The following is a 12,428-nucleotide window of genomic DNA, read 5'->3' as shown; positions in this document are numbered from 1 at the left end:
TCATAGCATAACTTTACTGGGCAGTGCATTGTTTAACTTTAAACCTGCTTTTGTGGACTCTTTTCATAGAGTGCTGTTCTGTGGCTGCTGGTGTAAAATTTTTCTTTGTTTCTGGTATTTTTCTGATAAAAATCAGAACAAATGTTGGGCTGCAGTCTTTTAACAAGTAATATTGTTTTCAGAATGTACATGTTTACTATGGTTAGTACACCAGTTTTTGGAAATAAGTCTCAGCATGATTCCTTATATTTTGCTCCATAGATGATTCTTATAGTCCTTTTCTGAAGTAGCAATAGCTTATTTAGATTTGCTTTGGTTGTTGCTCCCCAAATTTCTATTCTGTAATTCAGGTGAGAGGAAAATAGAGCATGGTATGCAGTCTTTAGGACAACAGAGTCTTTGCAGAACTTACTAATCATATTAATTGCAAATATATTCTTAGACAACTTACAAGCTAGAGTGTCAACATGTGTGTCTCATTTTAGATTGCTTTGAATTGTTAAACTGAGGAATGTTACACCGTACTCTTTTTTACTAATTCATTGCCTACGCGTGGTTTAATTTCATCATTTAAATTACTGTTGTTAAACTACAATAAGATATATTTTACTACTGCTTACATTTAAGTGGCTTTCATTAAAGTGCTGGACAATTTCATTTATCATGTTATTACAGTGGGTCTCTAATTTGTTTATAATGCTAAACTGGTGCACTTCCTGTTTCCATGCAGTGTGTTGTTATCTTCATTACTATGGATGGATACTAACTTAGTTTTCCAGATAGGCAAATGGGAATGGAATGGAAAGAAAGGAACATGTTCCTGATGCCCTGTATTAAGATGTGAATGAATTGTGTATTGCTATCAACTAACTTGTTAGCAATATATGTCTACATAAAAGAGAATTGTATACGTTGTATAAATCCTTGTGAAACTAGATCTCGTCAGTAACTATGTACCTGTGTCTATGACTTTGTTAACTTTTTATTATGTTAACTTTTGATGGCAATATGTTTTATTGTGTGTCTGATATGATTTTAAAATGATCTGTGAACAAGTATGCTTCTAAGTAGATCTCATTCTTTGGCCCTGAAGATACTGCTGCTACATCATGGAAATTTATGAAGGGAGACTGTAGGGCGACATACCATCCGATATACAGTAGAAACCCCTGGGACTATGTGCAGTTCACACATTTCTGAAGAACCAAATTAAAATGGTGAAGCATATTCCTTCCTAACTGTCGCATTCTTCAGCAGAGAATCGGAGGAATACCTGGCACAAATTGAAAAGTTTTTTTAAATAGTGTATTCAGTACTGAAACAGGACTGTTACTTCTAGTATCATAACACAGCTTTAGCAAATTAGTCAAAAGCTTACATACTATTTTATGGCAGTAGGCTTCATGACCCTGATCACATTCCAAGTGACTTTGTCTCACTTCTGAAAGTGAAAATTTTCATGAAAGGATGACAATTTGTAATGTATGGAAAGCTTCTACCATAACATTCTTGGAATATTCAAACAGTGGAGAAACAACATAAATTATGATGATTGCTTCTCATCACATAGAGGAAGCACAGAGTGACCAACAACAACACCTAAAAGCACAATTCACTTTTAAATGTGCATGTCTGCTGCTAAACACCACCTATGCATAAGAGTTGCAATCAGTTCCAATTTATATTTGCAGGGTATTAATGTACTCTTGGTAATTTTGTTATAAATGAGTGACTCGTTAAGACGGTAGGAACCATAATATATGATATGTTCATGCATTCTGCCTGCAATGTGATCTGTATCTGCTTGTAAAAATAGCAAATGAATATAGTTTAAGTATCTCCACATTAAAAACAAAAATGACAGCATTTAGTGAATGGGAACTAGTCAGGGCCAAACTAGTCATTAATAACAAATCAGTATAGGAAGTTAGCCAGAACCCAGTCCCACATACCGTTCCTGCATTGTTGACTGGCTCATGGAAGCCCCCCAGATGGTCTTACCATCAAATTACCCATCTTCAGCTGCAACACCTACTTCCCCAATGATCTCCATCTATTCAGATTCTGCCAGTCCTTAGCCCTCACCAACCTAGTCTTGCAGAATCATGTACATCTGGCCCAAACCTCCATGCAATACCATCTCTCCATCCATAAAATTCTGCTGCTCTGCAATCCCAAATTCCTGTATCCCATCTTTCACATTGAAACTCTTGCCCTCTAGGAACTAGAGCAGCATGCACAATGCCACCTCAGAAGCCTCTCGAGCCTGTTCACCTCTACTCCCGCGATGGACTACCACTATCCACCTCTGCTACAACACCTTCCAAATCTCCTCCACATCCCCTCATAACTGACAAACCATACCTCATAGACCTATTACATTTAACACATCCTCAGAAACTTCCTTCCACCATCATAAAGAATACAGAACAAAAACAGCTCCACAACACAGTTATGTACCTTCCAAAATCCTTAGTCCCACAGAAGTATCAGCCCTTTCCAAAGGCCCTAACTTTTGCCTCACTCCCAAATTTAATCATGCTGGACTTGTTAAAAACCTTTTCTCCTTCTCCCCATCTCTACAGTGGAAACACTTTTTTGCCACCAACCCTACCAATCAAACACAAGCCAAAACAAATGTTGAACTCTGTCTGACTCATTTCACTCCTCCATTCGATGGTGATCCACCCCCACTGCCTCCAAATCACGCCCTGTTAACATTCCATAATTTCTTAACTAGAGATTCCCTAAACCCTTCAACATGCAAGCTAACCTTGTATTTGCAGAAAGAACTGCAATTCACCACTTAAAAACTGCTCCTGACTTTATAATCCTGTCTGCAGACAAAGGCTTCACCGCTGTAGCTTTGAACTCCAGGGATTACCTGGTGGAAGGACTCCACCAGCTGCCAGATTTGCCCACCTACAAACCCTGCCACAGTGACCCCATTCCCACAGTCTTTCCTCACATCCTTTAGCCCATCCCATAGCCTCTTACTTGAGTTTCTCTCTCTCTCGCTCTTACCTTCTCCATGCTTCCTAAAGTCCATAAACCTAACCACCTAGGAAATGCCGTTGTTGCTGGTTACTGTGCCCACATAGAGAATGTCTGTTCTCCTAGACCAACACCTTCAGCCTATTACCATCAACCTACCTTCCTACATGAAAGACACCAACTATTTTCCTCCACTGACTCTTCACATTTCATGTTCCTTCACCACATTGTGCACTTCTTATCACCTTCCTTAACACTAACATCCCTAACGCCCATGGCCTCACTGTTATTGAACACTGCTCTTCCAAATGCTTGACAGATTTCGTACCTACAACCCCCTTCCTGGTCACGATGACCAATTACATCCTCAGCCACAATTACTTCAACTTTGAGGGCAACACCCACAGACAAATCCATGCTATGGCCATGGGCACCAGCAACGCACCATTCTATGACAAACTATTCATGGGCCACCTAGAGAAGTATTTCCTAACCACCCAGAATCCCAAACGCCTCACCTGGTTCAGATTTAATGATGACATCTTTGTGATCTGGATCAAAGGTGAGAAGACTCTATCTGCAGTCCTCCAGAACCTCAGTGCCTCTTCCCCCATTTGTGTCACCTGGTCCTCCTCAACCAACAAGCCACCTTCCTTGATGTTGACCTCCCCCTCAAAGATGGCTACATCAGTGCCTTCATCCATATCAGTCCTACTAAACACCAGCAATACCTTCACTTCAACAGCTGCACTCACTCCACATCAAGAAGTCCCTTCCATACAGCCACTCATGGCTGTCACCTCTGTCTTGAGAAGCAGTCCCTCTCCAAATATACCAAGTGTCTCACTGAGGCCTTAACAGACCAAAATTATCCTCACAATCTTGTACAGAAACAGATCTCCCATGCCTTATCGCTCCAGTCACCCACCACCTCCCAAAGCCCCACAGTCTGGCCACAAAGTGGAATTTCTCTTATGACTCAGTACTACCCAGGATACGAACAGCTGAATCACGTTCTCTGCAAGGGTTTTGATTACCTATCGTCATGCCCTGAAACAAGGAATGTCCTACTCACTATCCTTTCCACAGTGGTATTCTGCTGTCCACTGAACCTACACAGTATCCCCGTCCATCCCTCCTCCAAACTCCTTGCCTCATGGCTCATATCCCTGTAATAGATATAGATGCAAGACCTGTACCATATATCCATCCATCCATCACCACCCTGTCCAGTCCAGTTACAGCCATGACCTATCCCATCAAAGGCAGGCCTACTTGTGAAACCAGTCATGTGATAACAATCTAAGGTGCAACCACTGTGCTGTGTTCTACATGGGCATGACAACCAACAAGCTGTCTGTCCACATGAATGACCACCGACAAACTGTGGTCAAGAGACAGCCAGATCACCCAGTTGCTGAGCATGCTGCCCAACAAAATGTTCTTCACTTCAATGAGTTCTTCACAGCCTAAGCCATTTGAATCAATCCTAGCCCCACCAGCTTTTGTGAATTGCACAGGTGGGAACTCTCCCTGCAATATATCCTACATTCCTGTAACTCCCTGCCTCAATCTTGATTAGCCCTGTCCTTCACCCCACCTATCCCCTTTCTTGCTCCCATTCCAGCACATACAGACTTCTATTCCATCACAGCATCCAGTCTCTTTACTTTCCTCCTTTTCCAACCCCACACTCCCTGCCACAGGTCTAACCTCACAACTGCACCTTGCTGCCCTACCCTGTCCCCACCGCATCCCTGTATGCTCCCACAAGCAGCACTTTACTGTTCCCCATCCATACCCTGCTATCCCTCCCCCTCTCCGCCCAGCCTCCTCCTTACCATATAGTGCTTCCCCATCATGAACAGCTGATCGCAGTCCAGCCTCGGTGGCCAGAGGCAGTGCTTGTGTGTGTGTGTGTGTGTGTGTGTGTGTGTGTGTTTATGCTTACACAAATCTGTGTGTGTGTGTTTTGTCTACTGTAAAAGAAGGCTTTTTGGTGTCTGCGACTCAACATCTCCACTATATGTGAATAGTAATCTGCCCTTTTCATAATAATATCATTATTCCATCCTGGGTTTTCCATGGTTTGGAGTTAACAAATTCCTTTGTATTTAGTTTTATATTATATACATGTCAAATTATTTGAGTAGAAATCTGCAGAAATTCCTGTGTATTGTTTACAGAAGTAGCTTGCCGTTGCTGCAGTTGCATATTAACGTGTAACTTGCTTGTTCCACATCCATAAGGGCCCTCTTTGTGATTTGATTTACAGAACACAGTGTGTGAATGAATGAATGAATGTATGGTGTAGACAAAAAATGCGAGCTTATTCACATTAAATTGTGCATGCTGATAGTTTGTAAATTAGGTTTTGGAGTTATAATTGGTATTAGATAGCAACATAAGTAGATGAAGCAATAGGTGTTTGCTTAAGGAGAGACAAGTAACATGGATGAAGTGATACGAACAATAGTGAAAGATGTGTTGATTTCTGCAATACTTTCCCACTTTCTCTGTTAATCATGAAGTATTTTGTATCATTAAAAATATGCTCTGCTCAGTCCTTATTTTTCATTCTGACATTTTGTTTTCCCAATGATACAGTGTTTCATTTACCATACTTTTGATTTGTGCTTCTATGGTATAATCGAATTCAGTAAAGTAAATCTTACGCATGTCAATTTCCTTTCAATTATGATCATATCTTTTAATTGTGCTGGAAAGTGTTCTAACATATAAATTTGGAAATTATTTTTCTTAATAAAATGCATTACTTATTCAAAAATAAATGTTAATGAAACTGTGGAACAATTATTAATTTCATTGTCCTCTTCAGTTGAGCCCCCAGAGTACATGCTACCAGAACAAAAGACAAAAGATGAAAAGCCTCCTGTCACTCACAGCACGACTACTTCAACAACAGTGTCACCTTACATGATCCCAAAAACAACATTACCTCCAGTACCAATCAATCAGAGAGGACCAGAACTTACTTTTGAAGAAACAGGTCACCATAAAGTCTTCATGTTTGCCAAAAGGAACACATACATACAACTTGATGGAAATCACATACCAAATTTTCAACTAAGGTAAGTAATGAAAGCTGTTCTCTTTATTTTACTTATGCAGTTTAAGATTTTGTATAGTTCTGATCAGTAGATGAAAATGGAACGTGATATTAATGAGTTATAAGCTGTGCCACCATCAAGAGAAGGAGAGGGATGTAGTGAACTACCAAAGCTGAGGTCATTAGAGATGTGACACAAGCTTGGATTGGATAATGATGAGACAGGAGATATGTAGTGCTCTATTCGAAACAAGCATCCTAACATTCACCTTAATTTGAGCTAGTGACAATCTGAGCAACCTGAATCTCTGTGACTTGACAGGGATTGGACCCATGCTCTGCTTGTAGATCAACTCATCATCAGAGTTGAATACTCAGAAAACGAAGTCATTATCTTATCCAAGATGTTTATTCATGAAGTCTGAAAATCCCTTGGCTTCGCAGCACCACTGGCTAGCCTTTGGTAGCAGGGGCGGATCCAAGGGAGGGGGGGGGGGGTAATGGGGGCAATTGCCCCCCCCCCCCCCCCCTGGAGCATGACCGATCTTTTTTTTTCTGACTGCTTTAGGGGCTGATTACGTCTAGTATGTTTTACTTGAAGTCACAGATGTAAACAATGCCACGCAGTTTGATGTAACAATTCAAAAAGAGACCTTGAAACCTCTTCCATTTAGCGAATAAACTACAGAAGAAACAACTATACTTACGAATAAAATGATAATATTTGATAAGGCATGAGCGATCTGTGTCCCTTTTTTAGCACTTTCCCCGCAGTGCATATGTAAGATTTTGTTTCTAGTGGCAATTTGCAAAGAGACGGTGTTGATAATTAAGCGATGAACACTGAAGGAATACTTGAAAATATTCTCATTAGTTGCAAATAGTGAGAACCTTACGACAGTCCCTTTTATTCTGCAATTGCACGTTTTCGATTTGGATCAACGCTTCTCCCCCATTTTGGCTTTCTTCTCACTTTTGATGCGGTATGTGAACAAACGATAACTAGCCAAATGTAATAATGTACACAAAAATAACGTCTGTGGATTCATTCACAATCCATTCTCTCATACAGTAAGAATATAAATGTTACGGTCAGCAGATTCAAACAGATACTGAAATCTAGAAAACTCAGATTCATTTCTCTTTCTCCAAAGTGCAGAGGGCAACTCTGCCAAAGACTGAGGAAGATGCATTTTCCTCATCAATTAAATTTATTCTGAGGTACTGAGTGTATGCTTCTATCGCAATCTGAAAAAAGCAAGAATTTCATAACAATTTTAGAACTTAGAGTTGTGGCTTTGCTTTAAACTGCTTGCTTATTTCGGAAGTCAAATCTTGAAGAAACAAACTGGTGTTTGCAAATAGCCAAGGAAACTGCCGGAGTAGAAGGAAGAATCTGCTTATTTAAGAACATCGATGAGTGAAAACTGCCTCCTTGGTCTTGCACTTATGTATATTCATTACCAGATTCCTGTAGACGTAGAAAAAGTAATTACAAGATTTTCAAAAAGTGGCCGTAAAAGGAGGTTAGAATTTAATATTTAAGAGCAGTATCATGAATATACATATTTAATATTAAATTTCATTTTATTTATACTTTTGCATTTTTATTTTATTTCTTATTTTTTTACATGAAGAAAGAAAGAAATTTCTTATTGTTAGTATTTACATTCATGAGGAAAAACAGCTTATTATGAGCATAAAATGACATTATTAACAATATAAGATGATATCCTGAACACAGTCAAATACCCTATTATAACTTTTCGCAGTCGTATCGTAATTGCTGCGTGTAAACACATGCGCGAATTCGGTGGCAGCATTTGGTGAACTAATTTCGAAGATTTAAGAATGGAAACAAATGAACATTAGCATTTTTATAGATTATTTTACTTTAGCAGACAGAGTTTTTCAAGTGCACGTGTCGTCTTTGAAGAATATGTTTTAGGTAATGCAGTAATTTATTTCATGAAACACACTTAACACATATCGATATACAATTAAACTAAAAACAGTATATATATATAATTATAATAGAGGGAAACATTCCACGTAGGAAAAATATATCTAAAAACAAAAATGATGTGACTTACCAAATGAAAGTGCTGGCAGGTCGACAGACACACAAACATACACACAAAATTCAAGCTTTCGCAACAAACTGTTGCCTCATCAGGAAAGAGGGAAGGAGAGGGAAAGACAAAAGGATGTGGGTTTTAAGGGAGAGGGTAAGGAGTCATTCCAATCCCGGGAGCGGAAAGACTTACCTTAGGGGGAAAAAAGGACGGGTATACACTCGCACACACACACATATCCATCCACACATATACAGACACAAGCAGACATATTTGAAGACAAAGACTCATGTTTGTTTTTATATATAATTTTTCCCACGTGGAATGTTTCCCTCTATATATATATATATATATATATATATATATATATATATATATATATATATATATATATATATATATATATATATATATATATATAAAAACAAAGATGATGTGACTTATCAAACGAAAGCACTGGCAGGTCGATAGACACACAAACAAACACAAACATACACACAAAATTCAAGCTTTCGCAACCAACGGTTGCTTCATCAGGAAAGAGGGAAGGAGAGGGAAAGACGAAAGGATGTGGGTTTTAAGGGAGAGGGTAAGGAGTCATTCCAATGCCAGGAGCGGAAAGACTTACCTTAGGGGGAAAAAAGGACAGGTATACACTCGCACACACACACATATCCATCCGCACATACACAGACACAAGCAGACATTTGTAAAGGACAGACTGTGTTACAAATGTCTGCTTGTGTCTGTGTATGTGCGGATGGATATGTGTGTGTGTGCGAGTGATATATATATATATATATATATAAATTACATTGCTGTTTGCCAGTTCTGACTAAGAATGTAGTGGGGCCTCATATCAGTGTGTTTTGTTAGTGTGGTGCACACTGTTGTGAACAGTGCAATGGCACCTCTGTTATCACAGAACACACTTCATTGTGTTTAATAAACAATTATGCAGTCCGTGATGATATATTGCTTCTTTCTATCCTGCTGATAGGGACATGTATTTGACTTCTGTAGTTGATATAGCAACCATTTGTTGCTGTTTCGAATTTCATGAAACTGCTACTTCAGCTAAGTTAAAAATATAGTCAATCATTGATAGAGATCCAATGCATAATTGGCAGCACGCAAGCCTTCAGTTTTGATTGCCTCACTTTTTCAGAAAATTATTCCTACATTGATTGTGCCTTTGATGCATCTTGTAATTTGTTTGACTGCTTCCCAGTGGATTTTTTCAATAACTGGATTTGAATGTACTGTCAACTCTCCTAGCATATTCAACGCCTAGTCTTTTTCTTTGAGGGCAATATAGGAGTGACTCAGTGACGTCTGGTAAGGAATAAGATGTAATACAAGTTCTTCCTCAGTGAACAATTTTTCTTTGCAGTTTTGCAGTGTTAAGTCAGATTTGACTGGATAAGCAACTTGATTGCAATCTTCCAATCCAAAAACCATGAGTATGTTTCATGCACATTTTTGCTTTGATTGATGCTAATTGCCCAATGTTTCATTTTAATTCTGATGCCAAGACACCAGCTGAGTTCAACAAGAGCTCTCATCTTAAATTGATTCATTAGTTCTTTCTTCCACCTGCTTATTTCTATTAGAGAAGATTGTCATGTCATCTACATAAATGGCCAGAGTGACTATATATTTAGCTTCTCAGCTCTGTAGTAAATTCAGGGATTGTATTCTGACTTCTTTGGATTCATTTTATGTAATGTTACATTCAACATCTCATACTAAGCATGTGACACATGTTTTAGACCAAAAATTAGTTTCTTAAGGCTAACAGCATATGAAATGATGACTAACAATGGACATAAACGTGCTATCTGACAAATAGCATTTTGCGACAAAATGAGCCTTATTAAGTTCAGTTTCACCATCTTTCTTTGAGTTTGAATAACCATTTTGAATTGAATGCCTTTGTGCCTGTTGGTAAATCAGTCAGTCTCATTTTCAACTATGATTTGTATTCATCATTTAATGCTCCCTTCCATGTTTTGCAATCATCGAAATTCATTGCTTCTTTATATGAATTTGGTCCAGAAATACTAGTAAAACAAGGAAAGTCATTGTTAAAATCATTGGAATTGCAGTTTGAACATCCATGTGTCCATTGTCGGATCAAATCCAGTTGTGAGAGCTAATGTTGTGTGAAGCAAACAGTGATAAACAACAGGCAAGAATGTTTTATCAAAGGCAACTCATATTATCTGGGAATAACATTTTGCAACAAAATGAGCCTTATAATGTTAAATTTCGCCATCTGAAATTTCTTTGTCTTTGATTACTCATTTTGAATTTTTTCCCTTTCTGCCTGATGGTACATTAAAGTCCAAGTCTCATTTTCAAGTAATGACTTATGTTCATCATTTATGGCTTCCTTTCATTTTTGCACTCATGATGACACATTGCTTCTTTATACAAATGTGGCTCAAAAATACTTGCAAAATAAGTAAAATCATCATTAAAGCAGTTGGGATTCAATTTTCTTTAATGTGATGATTTTCTGATTTCTGACTGCACAAGTTCTGTGTCTGAGTGATCGATGGTCCTATCTATGTTGCATTCACTGTCTGCTAAGTGTCACTTTGTGCCAGTTTGAGATAAACTGCATTTCTGTGGACATCAGCTGCCACCGGTTGAGAGCTGCCTCTATTGGTATTGGCCATCAGATTACTGTCCATGGTGCTTTTTCCAGTTGCATTTTGAATTTTTTACGGATTGCACATCAATAACCTTCACAATTGTCTGTTGCAAATTTGAATTGTATGCTTTAGAATCATAGCAATAGCCAACAAAGGTAATTTTCTTCGATTTGTTTTCTAACTTGATTCATTTTTCTTTCAGTACCTGTAGAAATCGTCAACACCCAAAGATTCATAACTGACACATATTTATTTGGTGACCACTCCCTAATTCTTCAGGACTATCATTTTGAATACCTTTTATTGGAGATCAGTTCTTCAGATAAATGAGAGTGGTAGGGCTTCAGCCCAAAACTGTTTGCTTACACTGCTTAAAAAGGTGGCTTGAAAGAATGAAATTTTCATACACATTATTTTCAGGAACACAGATTATCAACACTATTTATTCAGCGATATATATACAAAACAGACCAAAAATAAAAAAAAAAACATCAAACTGCTATACAAGGCATCAGCAAAGAAAAAAAAAACATAGCTGTTCCCAATAAAATCTCTGGCTAATAAGCAACCAACAATCATGCCATTATTGGTCCAGCTGTAGCAATGAAATAATTTAATTACTGATACATACTAGAGAATTATCAGTTTTCAAAATATGAAACTTCCTGGCAGATTAAAACTGTGTGCCCGACCGAGACTCGAACTCGGGACCTTTGCCTTTCGCGGGCAAGTCCTCTACCATCTGAGCTACCAAAGCACAACTCACACCCGGTCCTCACAGCCTTACTTCTGCCAGTATCTCATCTCCTACCTTCCAAACTTTTCAGAAGCTCTCCTGCGAACCTTGCAGAACTAGCACTCCTGAAAGAAACGATACTGCGGAGACATGGCTTAGCCACATTTCCATTCTGGAAACATCTCCCAGGCTGTGGCTAAGCCATGTCTCCGCAGTATCCTTTCTTTCAGGAGTGCCAGTTCTGCAAGGTTCGCAGGAGAGCTTCTGTAAAGTTTGGAAGGTAGGAGACGAGATACTGGCAGAAGTAAGGCTGTGAGGACCAGGCGTGAGTCGTGTTTCGGTAGCTCAGATGGTAGAGGACTTGCCCGTGAAAGGCAAAGGTCCTAAGTTCGAGTCTCGGTTGGGCACACAGTTTTAATCTGCCAGGAAGTTTCATAACAGCGCACACTCAGCTGCAGAGTGAAAATCTCATTCTTTTCAAAATATGTTCACCTTCACAGTTTGAAGTCAGAGACCTTATCTTATAGGTGCATTGCAAAGCCAAGAATAAGACATTCTGAAGTACACATCTTCTTACTACCATACTGAATAGTAGCAATATTACCTAACCACCTTAGTTTTCTGGTTACATGAAATATGTACTTAAGATGTTCTCAGCCTGCACTAGGTAATTTTCTGTGGAGACTCAGTGCTAAAGATTCATCGTCTTTTATGCTTTTATTGTCCTTGTTCCTGTGGTCATCCCCACAAAGCAAAATAAGGCTAAGATGAGCTACATTAACTGGAATTCATTCAAGATAATTACTGCCTTCCGCTTTATTTACATGAATAATTGATGTATTACATTTAGTATTTTGTGAAGTTGTGGGGAAAAGTAATGCCTCCAATTTTTT

The 12,428-nt window shown here is 38.7% G+C and overlaps 1 protein-coding gene across 1 annotated transcript in view; it reads left to right on the top strand.

Moving 5' to 3' along the window:
* The window catches only part of LOC124605736 (neurexin-4-like), a 567,593-nt gene that overhangs the window by 244,231 nt on the left and 310,934 nt on the right, over positions 1 to 12,428 (top strand). The window contains exon 5 of the mRNA XM_047137616.1: positions 5,834 to 6,086. Coding sequence (XP_046993572.1) covers positions 5,834 to 6,086 — 253 coding nt within the window. The remainder of the gene's footprint in view (positions 1 to 5,833; positions 6,087 to 12,428) is intronic.

Source organism: Schistocerca americana, chromosome 3 (genome assembly GCF_021461395.2).
Source record: "Schistocerca americana isolate TAMUIC-IGC-003095 chromosome 3, iqSchAmer2.1, whole genome shotgun sequence".
NCBI classification, from domain to species: Eukaryota; Metazoa; Arthropoda; class Insecta; order Orthoptera; family Acrididae; genus Schistocerca; species Schistocerca americana.
This window is presented reverse-complemented; position numbering and strand designations above follow the sequence as displayed.